Genomic DNA, 27,334 nt, shown 5'->3' with positions numbered 1-27,334 from the left:
ATGGTTGTGTCCATTCTGTACTCGGTGGTGCCTCCAGCCCTGAATCCCCTCATCTACAGCATGAGGAACAAGGAGGCACTGAGGAAACTCATCCAGTGGGTACAAGGTCAATGATAACAACTGTTTCATTCACTCACCAGGATATCTGGAATCAAGGCTGTATTTTATGCATTTCCTTTTTAAATTCTCTCTTTTACATCCATCTTAAAGTAATAAATACTAAAATAAAGATACCTAGTTTTTGTCACGTCTGCACAGGAATCTCTCATTTAGCTCTTTAACATAGACCATGATAAAGCAGGAAGCCAGGCTTCCCCCTTCACTAGCAGAGAGGGGGGATTCTCTGAGCCGCTTCTTTGAGCTCCCTTGGATGTGCCCAGTGCAGGGAGGAGAGTTTCCCTCTGCAGGGTCTTTTCCAGCACTGACACCAAGGAACCTCTGGGGTACAGAGTCACGGTGGGACAAGGGCAGGTGGGCTGAGACCAGGGGTCCAGTGTTGTTTCGGAGATCTCAGCTCTCGTGGCTATGGTTAGAGTGTGATCTCAAATCTCTCTAATATGACAGAAATGGCAAACAAGGGTCACCACAGGTTTCCATGGTTCCATGCAAAGCTCCAACCCACAAACCTAAACATGACTGAATTGAAAGAAAGTCTAGAGGCAGCCTTCCCATGGCAGTTCATCTTTCCTGAAGACACATTCCAGGAGGGCAGCAAGGCTTTCTCTATTTAGAGTTGTCCTCCTCATTTCCGTGCTGTCCTTCCATGCTTTATTCTGCAGATATGGCCCAGGAACTCTCATAACCTGGTAGAGATAGGCTTGTTTGTCCTCGTACCCTGTAAAAACAGGCAGGACCAGTCCTCGGGCACCCTTAAGGCACAGCTGGATTCCAGAATAATATTTCCATAATAAAAAGGGATCTTCCCTATGACGGTCCTGAATCTGGCCTCTCTTTAGAAACTGGAATCAAAAAATATGGCCAAGCATGTCCAACCACAAATGGGCCTGCTCTTCTCCTTGTGAACACCATGAGATTCAGAATCCCATCCAGAATGGGATGACCTCAGCATTCCAGGGTGATCTGTTAGCCTCAATCTAGGGTTCACCTCACAGTGACCACTGCAGATAGGCAATGGTCTCTACATTGCCTGTGCCAGGCTGCCCCACACGTGACTGTGCTGATGAGAGAACCCCCAGGGGATCTCCAGGCACAGGGTTTGCCTGGGAGTGGGCACTGAGTGCAGCTTTAACGAAACAGGGATGACTCACAGTGCAGGGACCAGAAGGTAGAGCACTAAACCCAGGTGCACATGGGGAAAGGAGGGCTCTGCAATCCCCAGAGAGGCAGGGGGGACCCAGGAGGCCCATGGAAGGGGCAGTGGAGGGCGATTCCTGCACCCCCAGTGAAACACCACAGCCTGGAGCTAGTGGCCACCCAAAGACATCTCCTGGCATTGCAATATTGTGGGGGCACTCTGAGTACCGTCAGAGCTCAGCCACCTGTATCAGTGGCCACAGGGGGGTGCTGGGGGTGCTGGTGTGGGGGCCTGGGGGGCTGTGTGAGCTGCTGTGTTGGGCTCAGCCAGCACTGCCCACCCCGGCGTGGGGGAGAAGAGGGGCAGCCAGTGCCAGGGAAACCTGCCCTGGATTCTCTCCTTCTGCCCCCAGTACCCACACAAGGGTTGGAGCTGCCCCACGGGAGCCTTGGGGCTCAGGGAAGCCCCATTTCCAGGAGTCCTGGCTGCCACATTGTCCCCTGAGCAAGGTGGGACCCTCAGGCAGGACTCCTGCAGCAGCCTCCAGCCCTGAGCAGCCACTGTCACAGCCTGGGATCCACAGGGGTCTTTGCAGTGACAGTTTCTGTGTGACACCTCGGGGAGGAGCTCCCAAAGCTGGGAGCCTTGGTGGAGAGCAGCAGGATCACTGGGAACAAGAACTGAGGTCCAGGCTGCGGGTCTTCCTCCAGCAGTCCCCATCTCACTCGTCAGTCTCTGTCTCATTTGACTCGATCAGCAGTTTGTGAGGTGACCAGCTCCCTGCTCTGCAGCTGATGAAGCTGCTGAATATCCCTGCAACCTCTCTTCCTCCTCTTCCTCATCTCTGCATAGTCCTGGGGACCATCTTACAGAAGAAAACCCCCATCTCCCTGGAATCCTGTCAGGAATGTGGCTTTCCAAGTCACTGCCAAAGGAAGGACTTCTTTGCATTGCTTATTCAGTCTGTGGCAGCTCATCAGTGATGCTGTGAGCCCAGCTCTTCATGCTGGGGGTCTTGGCCCATTCTCTGCCTGTCTCCTGTGCATCTACCTAAGTCTCCCATTCCCACGTGTCCTGTTTAAACTAGCAATTTCTAACATCCCCTTTAGGACACGATCTGGACACAGTGTGACTCCTCCTGATACTCTGTTCACTCAGAGACCCAGCGGCTGGTTTGCCCTTTAGGGAGGTTAAAGCTTGCTCTGTCTTTCTGCAGTCTGTCCCATTAGCCAAGTCCTTACTATATGTACAGATTGTATGTACTTAGCATACACACAAAGTGTGTCATTATTTTCCATGAGACTGTACCCTGCTTTATTTTTTTGTTTCTTTGTAACTAAAAGAAGATCCCCCTGTGCCTGTTGGCAGCCAGTTGTCTAAGTAAAGCAGGTGGGAATTGGGGCAGGTGAGCTGTAACATTGAGTGCAGACTTAGGTGGACGAAGGCTAGCTTTCAACACGAGTGATTTAAATTCCCAAGAGGCTGATGAGGAAAATGGTAGGGCTGGGGAGGTGGGGAGGAAGATTGTGCATACAGTGCATGATATCTGGGACATGGCTTTTCCTACATGTGCTGACTTAATTAGGAGTCACTCTGGGTGGCTATGAATTGGACAGTGTGCTGTCACCTATTCTTTAGAATAATAATAGAAAACTTTAAAAAGATGAAATACTTGTATATAATTATTGTCTTCAGCTTTCAGCTACACTCGCCAGGCCTCTCCAAGCAGCCATGGACACTTGAAGGAAATTGCAGGAGAATCCTGGTTTATCAGGGCTTTTTGCTTTTTAATGAGCTTCATGCAGTACTTGGAGCTGAGTCCATGAATTGCAGTTATTGAAATGAGATTGAAGAAATCAGTGAAGAAGTCAAAGTCAGAAGGAAAACCTAAAGTTTTGCAGAGCATTAATGGATCCCACAGAGGCCATTAACTACAACAACTCACCAGGGGCTGGTTAAAGCTAAAAAATATAATCATTGGTAATAGGTAGAGAAAATACTCAGGTGACCCCGATGCTGAATACACCCTTGATGTGTTTTGTCAACACACATTGGCCAAGCACAAGCAGAGAAACCCTGGAAAGGGAGATCCTTTCCTCCATGTGTTGCCCAAGTCTCCTCCTGGCATCAGTGTTTGGGTGAGGGTGTGCAATGCTGAGTGCAGGACAAACACACGACACCTCCCAGGGTCCCCAGAAGGATAAAGGGGGCAAAGAAGTCCTGATGATTTGGGGTAGGCCTCGGTGACAGACACAACAGCCATAGTCAAGAGGATAAAGACCTCCATTCTGTTGGGGCCTTGGCAATGCCCTTGGCCATCTCTACCACAGGTCATCCTAGACCTGCTCCTGTGTCCCTGCAGACTATAGACACCCAATCTGCTTCCCCAGCAAGTTCTCACAAGAGGTTCTCCTTCCCTTCATTGAGGGCTTTTCCATCCTCAGTGGCTGTTTCTTGAAACACAAAGCCATGGGTGGTGATAGACTCACTCTGGGTGCCCTGTAGCATCACTGCTCTACCCTTCAAGTGATATTTCTTCATCCTATTGCCCAATCTGAGCTTCCCAAGCTGTATTTTGGTCCTCTTTCCTCTTTTCATGCTACTTCCCACTACCAAGGAAATCTCTTGGCAGCCCACAATGTGGAGACGAATATAACCTTGTGTGTCACGACAGAGTGGAATGTGAGGAGCCAGGGCCTGAACAACAGGCCCGAGTCGGGGTTGACTTAGAGATGAATATGGCACTGCCTTTGCAGTACACAACACTCGCCTGTAGAATTGCTCATGCCAGCTTGCACGGAGGCTTATTAAACTGTAGCTTTTTTAAGCTCTCGTGCATCTGTTTTTGACCTTGAAGGGAGCCCTCCCATGCGAGGCCTGGGCTCTGATGAGATCCCCATCCCACATGATAGGGAAAGTATGCCACATCAGATGTTACTGCTCACAAACAAAATGCAAGTTATCATGATTTGCTGATTTGGCTCTATAAAAGATGGACACTCTTGCCGCGATTTTGGAGACCTCACGGGTGGATGCACCACATAAGACCTCCCAGTTGTCAGAAAGGTTCTCCAAATCCTGGCCACAACAGGGACCCCCCAGTGATTGCGGATTGGGATGATGATGACATATGATGACATATTTAGGGAATTGGTGATGCATTTTTAATCACTATTCTCTTTCTCATATAGTAATGGTTAGCTACATTGCCTTGCTTATTTTGTCTGTTGCTAAAACCAGTGTGTAATAAGCTTATTTTGTTAAATGTATCATTCTGTACTGACTTAATATTAATAGTGAAATAAGACCATTCTTTCCAGGGGTGTCTGGTTCTTTCCGTCGCCCCGTGTGCCCCAGAGCTGTGCCGGTGCTCTTCTTTCTCATCATGCTCCTTTGCATGCCCCAAGGCCCCGGCCCTTATGGCCCTGAGTAGCAAGTGTGTGTTACAAGCAGGATGCAAATTATTGCCTGATGACTTTTAAAAGAAGGAAAAGATGCCTCTTCTCTTGTTGCTCTCCAAGAAAAAGCAGTCCAGCCTGAACCAGGCAATTCCTGTAACAAGACCAAGCAAGGTAGAGCAAGGTCCTTCCTTGGACTCTGCTTCTTCTATTCCCGGTTGTCACTTTGACCATGCAGGTGGCAGGTGAAGTTGTCTGAGGTGTGAAACACAGGAATAACACCAGAGGAGAAACTGCCACTTGTGCACTTTGAGATGTGATCGTGACACATGCAATGGTGCAGTGTGACAAACAGAGAAGGGGTAAAGGGAAGCAAGCTAACATCAGGAGGCATGAAAGCAGTGCGAGATGCAGTGCCATAAATGCAGCATTCCAATGTGAGCCCCTTTTTGCATCTATCAGGCAGTGCTCAGAGAGTCTCTGATGTGTGAAGGTCGCTTGCCAAGGGCCAGAGGTACAAGCAGTGTAACTGGAGGGACTCGATTTCTTCCAGTTCATGGAACACTTCAGAAAGAAATAAATGAAGAGCAAGTTTCATGTCAGGTAACTGGGAATGACAAGTGACTGCACACAGGACAGTTTTTGGCACTGACATTGTACCCATTGAGGAAGTTTCCTCAGTGCCTCCTTGAGCTCCTTGTTCCTCATGCTGTAGACAAGGGGGTTCAGTGCTGGAGGCACCACTGAGTACCGAATGGCCAGTAGAGAGAGATCCAGAGCTGGGAAGGATATGGAGGGGGCAGAGGGAGGAATGAAGTGGCTAAGGGTGACATTTCACTGCCCCTGTGACTGGGGGTAGGAGTCAGACCCAACCAAATGGGTATCACGACCTCTAATCCCTCCGGGGGACTACAGGTGACTGCACAGTCCAGGGCACCTGGACTGCAGAGCATTTCCAAGGGTGCTCGTTGTGTCCAGTTGTGCCTATACATCCTGCCCCTGGTATTTGATAGATGGTGACCCAGAGGGCTCTCCGTTCTCCCTTCTTCCTGACAGTTGAGTCCTCACTGCCTCTCCTGAGACTGCAGAGTCCTCTTTTGCCTGCGAATACCCAGTGCTTTACCTCTAAGAAACTCCATCTTTGAGGACCTCTCCCTTTATGAGGCTCTACTCACAGTCCTTCCCAGGCATATGCTGTTCCAGGAGGATCTCTGTGCTCTCCTGACACCGCCAGCTTCCCCTCCATGAGAACAGCCATCTGACACTGTGCCTTAATACGTAGGAGAGCTGTGCATGTGTAAATCCATGACCATTCAGCGTCTCCACTATCCTTGGACTCTGATAGGGGAATTCTCAAACCAGCCCTTGGTCTCTGAAAGATCATTACATGATCCTGAGCTCTGTGTTGCTGAACCCATGGAGAATCCTGTGCTGCAGGCCCTTGAGGGATGCAAGTCCTTGGGCCTATTCTTGACACCAGCTTTGGAGGAAAAGCCCAGCTTTCACGCACTGTACTGATAGAAATTACTTTATTACAAAGATACTGTTAAGGAGCCAGTCCTTGTCCAGCATTAAACACAATTTAGGGTATCAGGTGAGACAGAGCAGACACCGTAAAAAGGAGAATGAATTCAAGTAGTTGTGTAACAACATGATAACAATTATTATCACTAGTAAAAGTCATAATAAAAATAACATGAAGAAACAATGCTCAATGCAGTTACGGGATACAGAAAGAGTCATTTGTGGAGAGATGTGGAAAAATTACCACTGCTTAAAAAGGTCCATGAAATCACTTTCCTAATAGCATCCTTGAGCTCCTTGTTCCTCATGCTGTAGATGAGGGGGTTCAGTGCTGGAGGCACCACCGAGTACAGAACAGCCAGCACCAGATCCAGAGCTGGGGAGGAGATGGAGGGGGGCAAACACTACAGTGATGAGAAACAGGGAGACCACGGCCAGGTGTGGGAGGCACATGGAAAAGGCTTTGTGCCGGTGCTGCTCAGAGGGGATCCTCAGCACAGCAGTGAAGATCTGCACATAGGACACCACAATGAAAGTGAAGCACCCAGAGGCTAAACAAGCACTAACCACAATAATCCCAGCTTCCCTGAGGTAGGAATGTGAGCAGGAGAGCTTGAGGATCTGGGGGATCTCACAGAAGAACTGCTCCACCACATTGCCTTGGCAGCGGGGTAGGGAAAATGTGTTCCCAGTGTTCAGGAGAGCATTGAGGAAACCACTAGCCCCGGCAGCTGTTGCCATTTTGAAACAAGCTCTGCTGTCCAGGAGGGTCCCGTAGTGCAGGGGTCTGCAGATGGCAACGTAGCGGTCATAGGCCGTGACTGTGAGGAGAGAATACTCCGCTGATATGAAAAAAAGGAAGAAAAATACCTGGGCAGCACATTCCGAATAGGAAACGGCCCTGGTGTTCCACAGGGAATTGGCCATGGCTTTGGGGACAGTTGTGGAGATGCAGCCCAGGTCAAGGAGGGAGAGGTTGAGGAGGAAGAAGTACATGGGGGTGTGGAGGCGGTGGTCGCAGGCTACAGCTGTGATGATGAGGCCGTTGCCCAGGAGGGCAGCCAGGTAGATGGCCAGGAAGAGCGAGAAGTGCAAGAGCTGCAGCTCCCGTGTGTCTGCAAATGGCAGGAGGAGGAACTCATTGAAGGAGCTGCTGTTGGACATCTGTTCTATTGGGCTCAGGAAAGCTGTGTAGGGAAAAAAGGCAATAATAGCTTAGAGGAATTTTCTCTGAAATAAACTTTCCATTTTTCACAGAAATGCTTCTCGACCCTGTCCCAACTCTCAGTAATTTCTTCTTCTCTCTATCACCTTCAGTCAGCTCCTCAGTCTCTGTTCCACCTGAGTTTTCTGGGAAGAGCCGGAGCCTGAGTTACTCTAAGTCAATGTGTATAAAGGACTGGTTCTTGATATCTCTCCTTTTTGGAGTTGATGTCACAGGACATCCAACTTTAATATAAAGGGTCGTTTCATATTCCCACACACACTTTCAAGGTGTTCGGGGTGCAGCAGGGGGTTTTAGCACTTTGCTTTAGAATTACTTATTTTGGAAATTTTTAGATTCTGTCACCATATCTGGTCAGGTTATTTGCATGTCTTTATTTACATGCAAATAAAGACAGATGTCTTTCTTTCTGAAAATGTGAATGTTAAGCAGACTGGAGATGGAATGGGGTCTCTACTGCTTAGGGAACAGTGTGGATTGCTGTTGAGTCCATCTACCTTGTTCCTGCAGAAAAACCTGAACTCTGTTGAGATCATAGAAGACTGGTTCAAAGCACTCATTTAACTCTGCTCTCCCTCTTAGCTCAAGCTGGTTATGTGATGGAGAGAACAGGACACTGCTACTGACATGGCAAGCACTCTGTGCACTGAGTCCACTTATGGAGGGCAGCTCACAACCCCAACAGGACAACAGAGACAGTCACGTGTCCTGACAGTCACAGGGTCTCCTAAAGGGAGAGTCAGCCCGTTTGCAGCCCCTCCAATGACACTGCCCAGCACCCTGGGCACATTGCCCCTCTTCAGACACCTCCATGGCAGGACCTCAGGGTGAGTATCTGAATTTGTAGCTGAAGCCCCAGCTGACTGCCAGGACAAGAGCAGAAAGGAGAGGCAGGGAAATGAGGAGAAACACTGTGACTGCTGCCAAGGGAGGACAGAGAGACAGAGCAGCACCGTCCCCAGGTTGCACCTCCCGGACAGTGTGGGCTCCCAGGGCAGTGGTTCTCAGCCCCTGTGCCTTGCAATGGGAAATGGGCACATGGCAGGAGAGAGGCAGCTCTGCTGTTCTGGAAATCTGACTGCAGAGGAGGTCAGAAATGCCCTGGAGCCCTTCCCCTTGAGAGTGGAGTGAGACTAGGCACAATGAGAATGAGGAGAGCTGCAAAGGGGATATTGCTGCTCCCCACAGGTGAAAAGGCAGTTGAAGGAATATTCTGGGGTCCTCGCAGACCTATTGATCCCTCAGAGCAGCACTGCAGAACTCTCCTTCAGGCATCTAAAGCTAAAATGTCCCTTTCATTTGCTGCCTTGTCAAAGATACAAAACAAAATCCTAGCCTCTGGATATTGCCTTCCCTTTCATAGAAGCTTCCCAAGAGTGTCCTCTTGAAAAGCCCCTTCCAGATATGTTGTGTGGGTGAGGCTGAGCTGTGAGCAGCCCTGACCCCACACAGCAGCCTCTCAGCAGGAGAATAAACCTGCCCGGGGGGATCTCTCCTCCCACCCAGAGCTTCTCCCTGCAGCGCCCTGGCAGGCTGAGTGCTGATCCTCACAGAATCACTGCCCCGGGCACACAGCACCCTGGGGCGCATGGACACTGCTCTGAAGAACAGTGCTCTGAAGAACCTGTGTGCCCACATTGCCTTCACTGTCTTGCACCAGCTCCAGAAGAAGCAGCCCTGATGCCCTGACTTTGTGATGCTGGGACAGGGAATTTTTGTTCTGAAGCATCTCCTCGTATGCAAAGTAGAAGCAGTCCTCAAAAAAAAAAAAAAAAAGTCATCAGCTGGGAGGGGTACTGCAGGCCCCTCCAGAAACCTCAGTAGCATTACCCTGCAGCTGGCAACTCACCATGTCACAGATTGCTCCCACCATGAGCTCTGCTCTGTCCTCCCGCTCCACACTGCCGTTCCCCTCTCGCTGCCTTCTCTCCTCTGCTGTCCGCAGCAGCAGGCAGTGCCCACAGCCCTGCTGCTCTTGGCACAGGAGCTGCTCCTGCACTCGGCTGTCTCTGGGCAGTGCTGACAGGCTGCCACGAGCTGCAGCCCAGCTGAATTCATGAATTGCTCTGTCCCTTTGGATTCCTCCTCCTGGGATATGCTCCATCAAGTAGAGTAACCTGTTTTCCTTCTCTAAAGAGTACAGGGATACAGATTCCAACATTGCAGTTTATTTCATCGGATAATGATTTTCTACCAAAGTTAGAAATGTCCCATGGGAAGTCCTGATTCACATCTCTTAACTAGGCAGGACACCGAGACAGGGATAAGAAGGGAGCTTGTTGATACATGGTGCATATATGATTCAGAGGACTTATTCAGATGGCTTATTGGGGTCCACATGTCTGTTCAGAAGCGCCAGGTTTGGAGAAGGATTCAGCTAACTCACAAACTCCACAAATACATGGCAGGTGGGATTCCCCCTTACCAGGCTAAGCATGCACATGGTCTGCTTGCAAGCTCCTGGCCTAAAGGTCCTAATGGAATCACTGCAGATAGAGCTTCAGTGGGAGGCCAGGTCAGGAATATCCTTGGTCATCTCTAATGACCCTGGATGGCTTCTATCCTACTAGAGCAGCACTCACAATAAAGCTGAGGGACAGGCAGATCCCTACAGCTCAAAAGCTGATCTATTCCAGTGGAGACCATTTATAGAATCACAGTATGGTTGAGGTTGGAAGGAGCTTTGCAGATGATCTAGTCCAAACCCCTTGATCAAGGCATTTCACCTACGGCAATGTTTGTAAGCACCTGGGAGGCCAGCAGCAGGCACATGGCACTGCTCCTGCTTGGCAGGGGGGTCACATTGTCTGTGCTCCTGACTGGACAGCACCAGGCATTAGCAGGTCCATCCATGTCTGTGAGGGTGACCGTGAGCTCTGCTCTTTGCTGAGTCCCGGGCAGGCCAGCAAGAGGCGCCTGGCTGGGCAGTTCCTTGGGAGGTCCCTGCTGGCAGAGCAGCTGCGAGGCCAGCGCTGGCCCATGGCTGGGGACGGGCTCTGAGGCCTCTCCTGTCCCAGCAGCGGCGGGGACGAGAGGGTTTGCTGAGGGTGCCCCGTGGAGGGGCTGACACCTGCGGAGCTCTGCAGCCCTGGAGAAAGGCAGCTCCTTAATCAAGAGGAGGGAGATGGAGCACTTAGCACCAGGAATTTGTGCTGCTGTGAGCATGATCTTCTCCATCTAACGTGGACAAGGAGCAGAAACTTGTGACCAGCTGCCATTGTACCAGGGAGTCCAGCAAGATCTTTTAGGCTGCTAAATGAATCCAGGGCCTGAGTGAGCATGGTGTATTGAGAGCAGCACCATTAATAATCTGTGATTGCCAGGCTCTTTGTCTGTAGTAATTCCCCTCCCTGTCCAACAGCAGGGATCTTGTGAGATTTTCCTACGGGGTCTGAAACTGGGTCTCTGTCCTTCATGGGTCCACCTGCTTTTATGGTCTACGTAGGACTGAAAGAGATCAGAGGTCTCTGACTTTCTATCCAAGCATGTTCTGCTTGGAGAACAGGTACAAATGCTTTAGCAGGAGACAGAAGGAATGTCTCCCCAAAAAAGGGAGCTCGGAGCCTGCTGCCTGAGAGACACTGAGGTTCAGGCCTGAAGCTTCCTCAGCTCTTGCCAGGATCTGCATCCACGTATCGCAAGTGGCCTGTGCAACACATACAGATATGTATCTTGGAGCATGTGGAGTAGAAGACGTAATCTCTCACGTGGAACTAAGAAGAACTGGTGTGGGATGTGGTCATGACCGCTGGTGCTGGACCGCTGGTGCCATTGCAGGTGCCCTCATCCTCTCTGCTCAGCCTCCCTCTGCAGCTCTGATGGCCTCTGGTCTCCCGAGGTTTCTGTGAGAGCTGCCAGGCCCACGCAGCTCCCTCAGAGACCCTGGGGCCTCTCCAAGTGCTAATTTTAATTTCAATATTTTCCTGTCACCTATTACAAAGACTGAGAGTATGAAAAAAAATGGTTTGGAAAGTGCATATGGGCAGCTAAGAAGAGCCCTGCATGTTCTTGGCTAGAAGTGGAGCTTGGAGACTTCCCTCAAGTGGCCTGAGAAAGGGAGAGAAGTTGGAGATCAGAGGTTTGGAAACTGGACTGGTTTGCTCTTAGGAAGGGCTGGGTTCTTTTTAGGGGAAATTATTTAGGGTGATCGTCATGCAGTTCAAAGAGATGTGGGCACATGACGCTGGAATCAAGGCTAACAGGCAGACGAGCTGTCCTCACTCTGCACAAGGTGACTATGAATCCATTTTTCTCAAGATTCCCAGGAGAAATGCTGAAAATGTCTGCCTCTGAGGAACACTCCCCAGGTGGTATTTCACCTAATCTGCTGCTATTGCAAGAGCCCTGGGGTCACTCTGAGAACCAGTCAAGAGCACAGACACGTGCTAGCAGTATCAGTGATGGGGAGCCCCATTTCGCTGGGTCTGCTGCCCACCCCAACCACCAAGACCAGTGCGGAGTTAGGATTGACCCCATGGCCTTATGGCCCCACAGCCCCACTTGTCTCCCTGGAGATTTTCTGACAGCAATTGACACGAGGAGAAAAAGCTACCAAGGGGTTTATTTGAAGAAGGCAATGGCTGTTGGCGATGTTGGTGAGTCTGGTTTCTCTGGGCACATGGATGCTGTAGGACACAACAGGGCAGCATCTCCGTAGCCCCAGGACTCAGTGTCTGATACTCTGTCTCTCGACTCTGCACCAGCCCCATCTCAGGCGACCTGTCTGGCACGTGCGTCCGCTCTCTGCTCCTCTCGCTGCCCCATGATGCAGCAGCAGCAGAACGCTCTGCGCAGAGCCCGAAGCGCCGTCCTGAGCCGTGAGCGCCATCGCCGGGGAGCCACCATGTCTGGGAGGGCAGCGGTGCCTGCGGTGGGAAGCAGAGCTGTGGGCAATGGGCTGCACGGGCGCAGGGCTGCACCTGCCTGTCCCTGCCACCGAGGGCTTCCCGAGGGGTTCTGTCCTCTGTACAACAACTCCTGAGCGCTTCCTGCTGCCAGCCTCAGTGCCACCCCCTGTGCCAGGACAGGCCACTGTCCCCAGCAGGGCTCTGCACTCGGGTATGTACCTGGCTCAACGTCGGGTGTGGGGCTGCAGGAGGAGGGCTTCTCCTCCTCCTCTTGGGGCTCCAAGGCCACCTGCATGGGCAGAGCAAGAACACGCACCCGTCAGCCATCAGCTGGCCCTGCTGAGGGTCCCAGTGCCCCAGGTTGCACAATGGCAAAGGGTTTGGATCAGAGGAGGCTGCCCATGGCTGCACGTCCCAAGGGAAGGGACCTGCGGCTGGCACGGCAGTGGGACAAGGCTGGTTGTGGGGCCGTAGCAGCAGGGCTGGGCAGGGGGAACGGAGGCAGCCGGGGGTGTGTGTGGAACAAGGGGGTTTGTGCCCTGGTGTGGAGGGGGCTGCTGCTGGGGCTGCCCCTTCCCTCCTTGCTCGGCATCCAGACCCCAGGGCTGAATGTGACGTGGGCTGGAGCAGACTTCATCGCTGTGTCTTTGGCACTTGGAAACGGAGAGGAGGCGGCATCTCCCCATGGAGACATGGCAGAGGGCAAATGCCTGGGGATGACAGTGGGATGCCATGGGCAGGGGGGCTCCGACGAGATGGGGCAACTCTGGGCACCCCCCACACAGCTCCCACAGCAGCTCCCAGGGATGGTGGGGACAGGGGAGGTGCTGCTTGCTCACCTGGGGAGCAGGGCCTGCAGCCAGGGGAGAAGCTGCTGCTGTTGTTTCCTGCAGCAGGGTTTCCTTGGGAGACGGGATGCTGCTCATCTCATCCCAAGGGGTTTCAGCCAAAGGAGAAGCCTCTGGTGCAGCTTCTGGAGGAACTGATGGGGACGGAGGAGCATTTTCCCCTGCATGCTGGATGCAGTTGCTGGATGCAGGGGAGGCCTCCGGTTCTGCTCCTGCACTTGTTGCTGGTGGGACAGACACGCTGTCCTCTGTGTGCAGAAAGCTGCTGGCCAAAGCAGGTGCTCCTGGCTCACCGCCCCTGGGCACTGCTGGCTCCAGAGAGGGGCTCTCCACGGTGCCAGGTGCCTCGCTCACAGCCTCTGTGCTGCTGACATGGGGCGAGCAGGGCACCTTCTCGTGCTCTGTGTCCTTGTCCACAGCCGGGCTGCAGAGGCTGGCTCTGACCCAGGTCAAAGAGTTCATTTCCTCCACCTCCTCTTCCCCATCCTCCTCCTCCTCATCAGTGTCCTCTACTCTCTCCTCCTGCAGTGCTCCCAGGCCTCTCGGCGCCTCCCGCGTTGGGGCATGAGCATAGAGCCGCTCCAGCACCTCCCACTTGCAGCTTGCGCCTTTGAGGAGCTCCACTCGCGTGATCTCTGGTTTCCAGAGGTCATAGAAGGAGTTTCTGGCGAGGAGCTAGAAGGAGAGACGGAGGTTTGTTAAGGGAGGAAAGGCCTCGTGGGGCTCCGCCAGTGCTTTGACAAGCCGGCTGTCCCGCACGACGCGGCACAGCTGCTGGCCACAGCACCAGGAGGGCTCCCCCGTGGCCCAGCACTCCCTGGCACTCACCTCCTTGGGTTTGGCATTGAGTGATCCTGCCAGCGTCAGGGAGAAACGGTTGCCACGGCCCTCCTCCTGCTCGTCCTGCCTCTCTCTCAGGTTCTGCTCCCTCATTGGAAAAGCTCCTTCTCGGAGCTGGGCCAAGCTCTGTCCAGTGCGCTGCAGGCAGCTCCTCTCGAGCTCCTCCAGTGGCTCTGTTTTGATGCTGAGCACAGCCAGGTAGCGCGCAGTGTTGTCTTCATGCACGTGCACTGGCCTTCCTTGGAGGTAGCACGTGATCTCCAAGGGCTGCTGCCGTGTCCGTGATGTCCGTACTCTCACTGGCCCAGTTGGGCAGCTTAGTCCGCTAGGCCAGCTCGGCCAGCTAGGAATGCTGCACTGGAATTGTCCCCGATGACTGTAGGGATCAGGCCCTGTCTGAGGTGCAGAAGATGATGTGCTGGGGCGCCACTCTATGCTCTGGAGCTGCCATGATCTTGCCTGGGCGTCTTGATGGATGACGCGTGCCAGTGCGTGTGGGGGCACAGGTACAGCGAGCTCCATCCTAGCTCTATTGGCATCAGGCTGTGCTGGCTCCCGTGGAGAGGGCGATGGCGTTTCCTGAGGCCTTCCAAGGCTGGTGGAGGGCTGCGGCTCTTGCACCGTGGAGGGGACATCGCTGGCCTTCTCCTCCACAACCTGCAATGAAGGCCACCACAAAGGCTGTCCTTACTGCCGTCCTTGGTCCCTCCCTCCATCCTTCCCAACGGGAAACCTCCGGCAGCCTCTGACCCCCTTGACGATGGCTCTGCCATGCAGGTGGCTGCTGCCCTGCTCCCAAAGGCTGCCTGGGGAGAGGGCTCGTGCCTATGGGCAAGCCTTGGGCAAAGGCAGCTCCTCGGAGAGCCCGAGGCGGGTGCGTGCAGGCTGCCGTGCAGAGCAGTGCTCGGCCTGCCGGGCACAGAGACCTCCTGGTGTCTCCCAGCAGGTCCCGCCTGCTTCTCGGCCCCATGGGGAGTCAGGCAGAGGCTCGGCCTCCACCGCCGCTCAGCTCTGTACCTGTGCGATGCCGTGTTCAGAGGTGTGTGGGCCCTGAGGGCCGGGCAGCGGTGACAGCCGGTCCCTTTGCTGGGACGAAGCTGGGCTCCCGCTGCGCTGCACTGCTGCGGGCAGCTCCTGCTGGCCCACCTGTGGGGAGAAGGAGGCCCGTGATGGGGACACTTGTGTTGGTACGAGCAGCTCTAAAGCACAGGAAACCCCAGCCTCGTGTCGGAGGGAACATCCTGGCTGATCACAATGCGGCTGTGCGTGGCCTGGACCTGCTCTCTGCCCTCAGTACAGAGCTCATGGGGTTCATGCGGGCCTTGGAGCGTCCAGATCAAAGAATCATAGAATCACTATGTTGGGAAAGTTCTCCAAAACCATTCAGTCCGACTGTAAACCCCTCAACCCCATGTCTGCTAAACCATCGCTCTAAAGTGCCTTATCTGCGCATTTCTTGAAGGCTGCCAGGGACAGCGATTCTACCACTTTCCTGGGCAGCCTCTTCCAATGCTTCAGCACTCTTTCCACCTGGAAAGTTTTCCTAATATTTAACCTGAGCCTCTCCTGGTGCAACCTGAAGCCATTCCCTCTTGTCTTATAGATAGCTATTTCTGGGAATAGATCAACCCTGCCTCACTACAACCACCTCTCAGGTTCTTGCGCAGAGCAATAATGTCTCCCTTGAGGCTCCTAGATAACCCCAGCTCCCTCAGCCACTCCTCATAGGGTCCATGCTCCATAGCCTTCACCAGCTTTGGTGCCCCTCTCTGGGCACACTCCAGTGCCTCCATGGCTTTTATTTTTACTTTTTCTAGTGATGGGCCCAGAATTGAACACAGTGTTTGAGGTGCAGCATCACCAGCATCAAGTACAGGGGGAGAGTGCAGGTCAGGCTGCTTTTTCCGTGCCCAGGAATGCACGTCCCCTCGCTGGAGGAGCTCCTGCCCGGCTATCTTGACCCAGGGCTCCTTCCCCACCACCCCTGTGCTCTCCATGCGGGTCCTGTCCCTGCCTCCCAGCTCTCCCTCCAGCCCCAACACTCACCTCACTCGTGCACTCTTGCGCACTGGAGTTCCCTTCCATGGATGAGGTGCAGGCGTTCACCTGCTGCTCCTTCTCCATCTCTAGGAACCTCTCTGAGGACCTCTTGCACGGGCACCAAGGGGAGTTGCTCCCTGCTGGTTGCGCCGCAATCCTCAGAGTGAGGACCTCAGCAGGGACACGGTCACCTTGGGGACTGCCCCATCACAGTGGCCTGTGGGTGTGATGCCACCCCCATCACAAAGCCCTGGGAGTCGCCATGGGGACACCAGGCACCTCCTCTCCCCGCTCCTGAGCAGGTCCCTGGGGCGCAGGACGAGTTGTCCCCTCCACAGCTCTGTGCTCCCCGGGCCTTGCAGAGGCTGCCCCTCGTCAGGCGCTCCATAGCAGACACCCACCATGAGGCCACCCCCGTCCTCGCCCCTGTGCTCGCGATTGCCTCTTGGTTCATCCCAAGGCAGAGCTCCCTGCATCCCACTGCTCCCTCCCTGAGCTTCTCTTTCCCACATCACCCCGTGGCTATTCCTTGCCATCCCAGGCTATCACTTCCTCACTCTTTTTGGAATCCTCCTCCTCCCCGAGTTGCTCCCACTTTGAGGCTCTCCTCACCAGCGTGGCCACCTGCTCGACCATCAGGTCAGCACATGGGAACAGCTGCGTTTTACACCCCATCAGCTTCATGTGACGCCAACCCCCAACCGGTCACCATGAAAAGACAAAACACTTGGGGCTCTTGTGCTTAGGTTCCTGACATGGGCTTCTTTCTGCCTACATGCATTTACCACCCCCAAAATTCCTGCCCTGTGGGTGCAGCATTGAGTGGTAAGAGTGGAGAAGGGAGTTAATACCATTTATTAATTGCAATCAATATGTAAAGAAATTGTTCTTTTCCCCATCTAGGTGCATGCCTAGCTAAGAGACATTAGCTATCATCTTAATATGTAAGAAATGGTTATAGGTTTTATTGAGATATACAGGGTTTTTAACGAGGTTGTACAAGTGGAAATAAGTGGCAAGGATACGGCAAGTGTAGGAGAACACTTAAAGGAAGGGGAAGAAGGGAAGGCATGGGAAAATTACTAGAAGCATAGGGAAAAGTGCAGCAAATGAGCGCAAGAGTTGGAAAATAATATAGGCAAATATAAGCATTGGAAAAAGATTGAAATGGTGGGAAAAAGTGCAAAAGCATTGGAGAAGTGCCCAGATCTTGGAAAATAGGGAAAAACATGGGTAAGGAACGATAGTGTAGGAATATGGTCAAAAGTGCAGGAATGGTTACAAAAGTGGAAAAAGAGTGAAGTGATGGGAAAAAAAGGAAAGTGCAAAAAGAACACAGAGCTCGGTAATATTGAGAAAGCATGGGAATAGAAGGAGAGGTTGGGGAAAAGACAAAAGGGTAGGAAAATCTTCACAAGTGTGGGAAAATGGTCACAAACATGGGAGGGAATGTTTGTGAAAGAGAAGGAAAAAAAGTCAAATCATGGGAAAACTATCAAAGTAGAGGAAAATGTGGGAAAAACGTGGGAAGAAGTGGCAAAGTGTAAGAATACCAGTAAAAATTAATCTGTGGGGAAAACCTCCAAAGCAGGAGAAAAACAGACCGTGTGTGAAGCCTTGTGGAAGTGTCCAGGGCCCCCCACATCTCCAGCGTGCCCTTGCTCTCAGAAGGCGTCTGCCCCCAGGGAGGAGGGACGCTCCTGCCTTCTTGTCACCGCCAGGTGCCTGCAATGTGCCCCTGCTCTGCTGCCTGTTGCTGAGGGTCCCCAAGGCAGCCCCGCTGTCTGCAGACCCCTCTCCTACCATGGAGCAGGCCTGCCTGCGCGGTGCCTGGAGACCCCAGCAAGGCTGCGCTTAGAGGTGAAGGTGTGATTGTCCTCAGGGAAAGTCTGATTGGGGCCAAGGGCAGGAAAGGACAAGAGACAACAAGGACGAGCAGCAGCAAAGGGAATTTCAAGAGAGTTTAAGGACAAACTGATAATAATTTTTGTAGCTGAGCAGCACTGGGACAGGAGCCAGGAGATTTTCCTGGCGAAACCACCTACCAACCTGATATAAGAGTAAAGTTAGCCCTTCCCAGAGCAACCTGATTGCCTTCCACCTCAAGATAAATGCCTGTGTGCAAAAGGACAAAGCAGGGGATTTTGTGAACTCTCACTTTAGCAAGGGCATTGAAAAGGTTTCTCATAGTCTCCTTCTAGTCACATTGTGAACTGATCTGCAGAGGATCAGTGGACCATAAGGGAGGTGGATGGAGCATCAGGCTCACTGAGAACAGTGATCAGCAGTACAGTGCTGCCAAGCAGCAGCTGGCTATTGGTGGCATCCCTCAGTGATCAGCATGTGGGACAGGACTGCTTCATCATAACATCATAACATCAAGTTAGTGAATAAGTCCCTGTATCTGGTCAGCCTGTGATTTGGCAGCCTGACGTCACCCTTAGCCTGTTTCCTCTTCATATCCTCTAGGGATGTGAAGAGTTTCTGGGGAGGGAGTGATAGAAGGTGTTAAGGGTGCAGTGACTAGAGCAGAGACCTTGGGGTGATGTGCCTCTCCCATTTCTGAAGCACGCTTGACTGTACATAAGGAGGACTAGGCCTAAGGCAGTGGTGGCATCCAGTTGTTTGGGCACCGTCAGGAAATCCGAGTCTTCCTAGGCTCTTGCCAGCAACCACTCCAAAGGGTCCTGGTTTTCCTATAGATGCCCTGCTGTGTCTGCTAGAAACATGGGGTTCTGCTGGACACCCCAGGCAGCCCACCTGTCCCTGTGGGCCTGTTTTGGTGTCACCGAGTCAAGTGTCTGCACTGATCGACATCAAGTGCTTGCAGTGTCTGCATGTGCCTCAGCTGCCTGGTCGAGAAGCTCTGGTGGCGGTGGGCATCCAGTGTCCTTTCATGTCACCAACTCCCTACCTGGTCCCCAGTTCACGCTCTTGATGGATGTAAGTGCATGCCTTCAAGCACCTCACTCGCTTTCAGTGTCACTATGTGCTTGTGGGTGAGCAGCTGGCTTTCCTCCTCCATACCCAGTGATATTAAAGGGCGCATAGAGCAGGATCTTGGTTGCACACAGCCTTGCTGTGCTCCCTTTTGCCTGCACAAGGGGAATCCCACCTCCTCGGTGCTTTTGTAGAGCACATGGGAAGGATGTGAATTGCAATCCAGCCCAGGGACTCCTAGGCCAGCCTGAGAAGCCCAGCCTGGCTCATCTGAGTCAATACCTGAACTCTGGGAAAATGAGCTCTCTTCTTGTCCCCATCTAGGTGTCCTCCTCAGCTAAGAGATGCCAATAGGGTCTTCCAGAGTGGGATGTTTCCACCTCTTGCAAATAACCATCCTCTGATGAGACCAGCTGCAATGCTGGCATCAATCTTCCTTCAGTGCTTAGACAGAGACCACTGTTGATTATTTCAGTCTATTCCAGTGAACACTCCCCAGGAGGAAGGAGCACGAGGGATGGAGAAATTCATGAGTTCAGCTGGGCCTCTGCTCCTGAGCAGGTGTGCTGCATGGGCTCGGGATTTGGCAATAAAAACACATCTGATGAGACAGACTTACTGACACTGATGCCTTTAATCAAAACAACATAGGTACAAGCACAAACAAATAGGAAATGGTTACTTACTGAATAATGCTTGCAGCAGAACTATGAGCCACACATTTCTCCAGGAGAGCGGAGTGGAGAGGCTGGCAGGCTCTCAATCATAGTGCGCATCCCTGCAAGAGACAACGTTGGCCTCGATGTTGGGAGTCTCCGTCCCACTGGAGTCTGCCCTCATGTTTTATTCCCAGGTGTCCTGTCACGTAAGGCCAGTACATGCCAGGAGGCTGCCCAGGGGCAGGCAAATCTCCACCTTCCTGTTATAGAATCCTTGTAAGACTGCGCACATTCCAGAAGGAGGTCTCATTCCTCAATGTGGTGGTCCCGCTTTCCTTATCCCTCTCATTCTCACATTCTCAAACATCCTTAGACAGCATTTTGTAGTTAGGCTGGCAGCAAGGCAGCCTGAACAGCAGTTCTTGTTTCTCCTGAGCTAGCAAACTTCTTTGTTTGTTTGGATAACATGTAACCACTATGTGCTTTCTGTTCTTCCTCAGAGATCTGGGTGTTACAATCTTCCTTTGTTGGTGGCCTCTGCTGAGCATTATCAAAGTTGAGTATTTTTCCTCCAGCCCCAGCCCCAGCACCGTCATTCTCACCCAGGCCAGGAGGAGGGGAGGCCTCAGGAGAAACAGAGCTGGGCTGTGCAGAAAGAATGGCAGGAGCGGGCTTTACCTTGACAGAGGTGAACCAATCTACAGGAAAGACAAGATGACAGCGAATAAGTCCTTTGGCCTGAGTTCACAGCCTGAGGTCATCATTGGCCCAAGTCCCGTTCATGCCATCTAGGGATGCGAAGAGTTTCAAGAGAGGGAGAGCTAGAAGGTTTTAAGGGTGCAGAGACCTTGGTGTGATGTGCCTCTCTCATTGATGAAGTAAGCTTGGCTTAGACTTCTAGGACTTGGCTGAAGGACAGTTGTGGGATCCAGACATGTGGGCACTGTTAAGAAACCTGAGTGCCCAAAACCACTTGAAAGGGACACGTTTACCCCATAGGTCACAGGGTGTATCTGCTAGAGACACGCGGCTGTGCTGGATGCCCCAGGCATCCAGCAAGGCCTATTTCTGTGTCAGAGAATCAAGTGACTGAACAGAATGAGATGAACTATTTCAGTGTCAGCATCTGCTCGTGTCTCAGCTTCCTAGTGAGTAGAGCTCTTGTAGCAGTGGTCATCTGATAACATTTTGGGGGACCAAAGCAATTCCCTACCCACTCCCAACACATGCTCTAGAATAAAGTAGATATGGTGAACACAGCAATCAGACACTGGCACATGCCTTCAACCACCTCTGACCCTTCCAGTGTCACCAAGGGTTTGTGTGTGTGCAGCTGACACCCACCCTGAACGACCAGTGATTGGGAGCATAGAGCAAGACCTCCCATCCAGGCATCCCTGCTGTGCTCACTTCAGCTTGGGGAAGGAGAATCCCACCTGCTGTGTGTTTCTGTGGAGCTCACCACAGAATACCATGGCAGCCCAGGGTCTTCTAAACCAGCCTGAGAATCCCAAACTGGGTGACATCAACCAAAACCTGAACACTGGGAAAGTGACCTCTATTCTTGTATTCATTTATCTTGCCTAGCTAAGAGTTGGGAAGAGGGGCTTCCTGAGTGGGACATTTTCAGCTCTTCGAAGTAACCATGCTCTGATGAAACAAACCACAGTGCTGACACCAGTCTTTCCTAGTGTTTAGAGAGGGACAAACAGGGATTATTTTAGTTGACTACAGTGCACATTTCCCAGGAGGAGGGAGCACGAGGGACAGAGAAATTGGTGAGTTCAGCTGGGCCTCTGCTCCTGAGCGGGGCCAAGCTCCTGGGATGGAGGCAGCTCGTGGCAGCCTGGCAGCACTGCCCAGAGTCAGCATGTGCAGGAGACTCCCTGTCTCCCTAGCTCTTGTGCCCAGCAGGTCCCCTCCCTGCCTGCCTGCAGTCCCTCCATACCCACCCTGCTGCCCAGCACATCCCCAGAGCCCTGGACCTGCAGCCCCTCCAGCAACTTGTCTTGGTGGGACATGCTTGTCATGCTTGTCTGCTTGTCATGGTGGGAAACTGACTCTGTAGGAATTGCACATGCCTAAGATTCATGTGAGAGATTCTTGAGGACAAAGAGCATGAAACAGAATATTTATTTTCCTTTACAGGAATGTAACACAACAAAAGTAAGAAATAAATTGAAAAACAACACATATCTTTGATGAAAAAAACCCCAGTACAGATATTGCTGACATTATAACAATTGGATGAGTTTCTTCAGGGCATCCTTGAGCTCCTTGTTCCTTATGCTGTAGATGAGAGGATTCACTGCTGGAGGCACCACCGAGTACAGAACAGCCAGCACCAGATCCAGAGATGGGGAGGAGATGGAGGGGGGCTTCAGGTAGGCAAACACTACAGTGCTGACAAACAGGGAGACCACGGCCAGGTGCGGGAGGCACATGGAAAAGGCTTTGTGCCGGCCCTGCTCAGAGGGGATCCTCAGCACAGCTCTGAAGATCTGCACGTAGGACACCACAATGAAAGTGAAACACCCAAAAGTTAAACAAAGACTAACCACAAGAAGCCCAGCTTCCCTGAGGTAGGAGTCTGAGCAGGAGATCTTGAGGATCTGAGGGATCTCACAGAAGAACTGCTCCACCACATTGCCTTGGCAGAGTGGTAGGGAAAATGTGTTCCCAGTGTGCAAGAGAGCATTGAGGAAACCACTGGCCCAGGCAGCTGCTGCCATTTTGACACAAGCCCTGATGCCCAGGAGGGTCCCATAATACAAGGGTCTGCAGATGGCAACGTAGCGGTCATAGGCCATGACTGTGAGGAGAGAAAACTCCCCTCCAAACAGGAAGTAGAAGAAAAATATCTGGGCAGCACATTCTGAATAGGAAATGGCCCTGGTGTTCCACAGGGAATTGGCCATGGCTTTGGGAACAGTGGTGGAAATGGAGCCCAGGTCAAGGAGGGAGAGGTTGAGGAGGAAGAAGTACATGGGGGTGTGGAGGCGGTGGTCGCAGGCTACGGCTGTGATGATGAGGCCGTTGGCCAGGAGGGCAGCCAGGTAGATGGCCAGGAAGAGCGAGAAGTGCAAGAGCTGCAGCTCCCGCCTGTCTGCAAATGGCAGGAGCAGGAACTCGTTGAGGGAGCTGCTGTTGGACATTAGCTCCCTCCAGTCATGTGGGCCTGTCTAAAGAATAGAAGACATGGAGAAGTTAAGAGAAACTTTTGAAGACAAAAGCCCTGAAGTCATTCAGTTGTCCGACACTGTCCTCCAGTACCTCCCTTTAGTAATAGTACCTTAGTGCCGTTTATCTTGTTTATCTATTAGTCTTGTTCCCCTCTGTACTGTACTCATGTCTCCTTGAGCTAGAGGATCATCGTGTTCATTATGCTGCCCTCAAAGGAGACCAGGCTCTGCTGAGAGCAGAGCTGTGCAGTTTCAAAGTGCCCATCTCCAAATTTCTTACCCTTTCTCCACACACCTAAGGGAGATCTCCACAATCTGGAATGACACAGAGCTCATTTCAGCTGCTCATGGACAGCCTCCCACCACCACCTCCATACCCTCAGCATCTCGGCAGCTTCCTCACACATTGCTCAGATATCACAGATAGGCCATGAGACAGCAGAGCCTTTCTGGAGCCTGGCAGGACACCACAGGAAAACAGCAAAAGGAGCTTTAGCACTGAAGACGGGCTCTCCTTAAGGGAGAGTCAGTGCAATTGCTAGGCTCACAGGCTGCATTTCCAGGAGCTCCACAGGACAAAAGGGGGCTTGTGAAACCTCACTCCCACGCAGACCCCTCTGTTCCACAACCTGTAGCATCAGTGTCTGAACTGCAGCTGAAAACATCCAGCTGCAGAAAGCTGAGAGCAAGAACAGGAAAAGCATGGACGGGAGGGGAAACAAGGAGCAACACCATAAATGTGCTGCCAAGGGAGGCAAGGAGAGGGACAGAGAGGCCTTCTGGAAAAGTTTCAGTTTACCAGCTGGGTATGTCACCTCTCCGAGGGGGACGTCGCAGGGCAGTCCCTCTTAGCCCTTTGGTGGGGCAGCAGGCAATGTGCCTGTGGCAGGAGAGCTGCCCCTCTCCTCTGCTGCAGGTCTGGCTGCAGAGGAGGCAGCTCCTGCCCTGCACCTCCTGCCCCTTCCCTGCCCATCTCTGCTGCCTGCAGCTGTCCCTGCCACCAGCTCTTCCTCTATCCCAGTGTCCTGTCCCTGCCATTGCTCACAGATCCCATATGGTATCACCCTCTGTGTGCTCAGTCCTGCCCTGTAGAAACCTCTGGGCCATGTCCAGGGCAGCTCTGCAGTTGCAGGTGCTAACAAGTAGGTCACATAAAATCCAAAGATGATGCTGATGCTGCCTCTAGGCTAAGGTGGGGATGGAGCAGCTTGCTCAGGTTTCTCACAGAACTATTAAACTTCCAGAGTGAAGGTTTAGGACTCCCAATTCCTTGTCAAAGCAGAAAACTTGTTCATTCATTCTCCCTGCCATAATAAGGAGACTGAAAGAGCAGAGACACAAAGGAAAGCTCCTTCTCTTCCAAGTAGCCCTTCTCTTGATCTTCTCCTGTAAAGGACCCCTCGCACGTGCCCTGTGTATGAGCTGGAGCTGTGAGCAGACTTCACTCTGCAGCAGCCTCTTAGCAGCAGAATGAACCTGCCCTGACGGGTGTCTGTCTCCCCACGCAGCGCTTCCCCGCAGCGCTGTGGGGAGCACCCTGGGCAGTGCTGCCCCTCGCAGGCTGCAGAGTCACTGTCCCGGGCACACAGCACCCTGGGCCTGGGGGATGCTGCTCTCAATCACAGCCCGTGCAGAGCTGAGTGCAGAGCGCAGCTTCACACCCCTGCGTCTTCCATGGGAGAAGGGAGCAGGATGCCCTGTCCCTGTGAGTGTGTGGCAGGGAATCCCTGCTCTGAAGCATCTCCTCCTCCTGCTAAACCCTGCATTCTCCAGTAGAGAGACCTTTACAATCTCAGTCCATGATTACATGCATTGAGTTCAGAAGAGCCCTCCAGGAACCTCAGCAGCATTGCCCTGCAGCTAGAAACTCACCGTGTCATGGGCTGAAAAGGTTGCTCCCACAGCAGCTCTGCTCTGTCCTCCCGCTCCACACTGCCGTTCCCCTCTCTCTGCCTTCTCTCCTCTGCTGTCCGCAGCAGCAGGCAGTGCCCGCAGCCCTGCTGCTCTTGGCACAGGAGCTGCTCCTGCACTCGGCTGTCTCTGGGCAGTGCTGCCACAAACTGCATCTGTCTCCAGGTGCTGCTCCTGAGCAGGGGCTCTGAAGTAGAGTCCCGGCTGAATTCAACAATTTCTCTATCCCTTCTGCTCATTACTCCTGGGAAATTATCACTAGAATAGACTTCAACACTCCCTGATGTTCCCTCTCTAAGTACTGAAGGGAGACTGATGCTAGAAGGGCAATTGCTCTCATCAGAAATTTTCCACCTCTTATTTGCCAGATTTGGAAATATCCTGCTCTGAAAGCCCTCATACACATCTCTCAGCTAGACAGGACACCTAGGTAGGGACAAGAAGGGAGTTCATTTAACCATGGTTCAGATATTGATTCCAATCTGTCAATATGGACATGTCATGCTGGTTTAGAAGCCCCTGGCATGCAGTGGGATTCAGCTCCCTGCCCAGAACTCCACGAACATAAAGGTTCTGGGATTCCCCTTTCCCAAGCTGAAGGATGATCTCCAATGATGACTGCATGGGAGGTCCTCGTCTAGGCTTCTGCTGTAACCACATCAGATGCAGGGTGGGAGTCAATTGCCTGGTGACACCAGGTGACATCTGAAGAGACAGGGTTGTCCCAGGCACGGGCTAGTGTCTATTGTTCTGATAGAGCAAATGTGATACATCTTTCTAGAATGCCTGGTCAGGGTCCAGTGGGCATCTTCCTTGGCCATCTGAAATAGCACTAGATGCTCACTGGTGTTAGAGCCACGCTCACTAGGAAGCTGAGACACGTGGAGATGTTAACAATGTAAACTGTGACTGTAATTCATTTTGGACACTTGATTCAGTGACACTGAAGTAGGCCTGCAAGGCCATGATACATGCCTGGGATTTCTAGCACATCTGCATGGGCAGGAGCTATGAGGAAACTCTGCCTTTCTTTAGTAGTTGCTAGGAAAAGACCCCAGGTTCTCTCAGGTTTTCCTACTTGTGCCCAGGCATTTGTACAGAGTCTACTGGGGGCCTGGAGCCAGCTGTGTGCCCCAGGGAGTAGTATTGGGTACAATCCTATTCAACTTCTCCATCAGTAACCTGGAAGAAGGAACAGAGTGCACTCCCAGCAAATTTTGTGATGATACAAATGCGGGAGGCTTGGCTGATACCCCAGAGGGCTGTGCAGCCATGTTCCTGTGTTAGGGAAAGAGGACTGGATTCAACTGCCACTTGTGGGTGCCCAGGCCCCTGGAGAGGGTGAGTGCTCAGGAGGGATCGGCTGAGGACAGTCCCACTCATTACAGAGCTGGGACAGACGCCCATCCTCCTGGAAGGGGCTATGGAGCCACCATGGAGCATAGGAGACCTCCAGGGGCAGAACATGCCTGGAGTGGGGGTGAGTGCTGTGCTGGGAGAGGGACTGCCCAGAGGGGCTGCAGGAATGATTAATGTATTCAAGACATAGAAAATATGGGGGCGATCACAGAGATTTCCTCTACAGTCCAATGGAGAGAGCAGGGGACACTAAAAGGCAAGGGCAGATAAATAGTTCTTCACAGCAGATTCTGCAAGTTCCTGAAGATTTCCACTCTTTCATCACTGGAAAACATTGAAAACAGCCATTCAACTTTGCAGGCAGAGCTCAAGTGTCCGAGCACCAGCACCCAGTGGGACTTGGAGATGTCCCAGTGTCTCTGAGTGACCTGCATGGGCCTGAGAGCTCTCGCAGGGACCTGCGGGAGAGCAGAGCCCCTCAGAGCTGCAGAGGGAGGCTGGGGACAGGGGACCACGGCACCTGGAATGGCACCAGCTGTGCAGGACTCTGGGACCGCAGCCCACCCACTTCTGAAAATCGCTTCCCTTTTCACGAACAAATGATCATGCCAAAGTCTAGTGTACTAAAACACAACAACGAATAAAGGCGGAAAGTATAACAAATGATTTTTTGCTTTAATTCTTTCTTTTAATTTCTTTCTAGATTTGTTTATAAACAAATTTTCTAAACTTTTCTTTTATCATCAGGCCTATACCTGTAAGGTTTCCTTGTCCCACTCAGAGCCCAGCGCTCAGAAAAGCCCCCTGCCCACAGCTGTCCCTGCCACCCCTCACTCTCTGCACAGAGCCCGTCACTCCTGGAGGTGTCGTCCTCCCTCGACTGGTGCAGGAAGTTGGGGACCAGCTTCAAAGAAATGCTCTGTTTTGGCAGGGCCAACTTTGCACAAACTAAATCTACCCCAGTTAAAGCAAAGGCCAGGGCCAGGAATAAATGAGCCCTCCCCAGAAGAGCTTCTAGCTCTCCCCTCATCCCGGCTCCCCTTCGACACCATCCTTGTGCTCTCCATGTTGGTGCCATCCCTGCTGCCTGCCTCTCCCTTCAGCCCCACTGCTCACCTCGCTCCCGCTCTCCTGCAATCCTGAGAGCCCGTCTGTGCGCTGGGAGCAGGCGTTCACCTGCCGCTCCTTGTCCATGTTCAGGATCCTCTCGTAGGGACCTGACAGTGGCACCAAGGAGAGCTGCTCCCTCCTGATGGAGCTGTGGGGAGCCTGGAGCCTTGGCCCCCAACAAGGGCATGGTCACCAT

At 52.5% G+C, this 27,334-nt stretch overlaps 1 protein-coding gene across 1 annotated transcript; it reads right to left on the bottom strand.

Annotated features, from left to right (window-relative positions):
• Nucleotides 1-21,810: 21,810 nt before the first annotated feature.
• Nucleotides 21,811-22,731, bottom strand: LOC148595407 (olfactory receptor 14J1-like). The gene has a single exon (XM_088520949.1). It carries the CDS (start codon nt 22,729-22,731, stop codon nt 21,811-21,813), a length of 921 nt encoding a protein of 306 aa, XP_088377075.1.
• Between the last annotated feature and the right edge of the window lie 4,603 nt (nt 22,732-27,334).

Source organism: Tinamus guttatus, unplaced genomic scaffold (genome assembly GCF_059628265.1).
Source record: "Tinamus guttatus ecotype Peru unplaced genomic scaffold, ASM5962826v1 Tinamus_guttatus_pri_ptg000106l, whole genome shotgun sequence".
Lineage (NCBI taxonomy): Eukaryota > Metazoa > Chordata > Aves > Tinamiformes > Tinamidae > Tinamus > Tinamus guttatus.
This window is presented reverse-complemented; position numbering and strand designations above follow the sequence as displayed.

Bases quoted from the DNA above. Each gene is read 5' to 3' on its own strand.
- LOC148595407 (XM_088520949.1), bottom strand. From the start codon at position 22,731: ATGTCCAACAGCAGCTCCCTCAACGAGTTCCTGCTCCTGCCATTTGCA.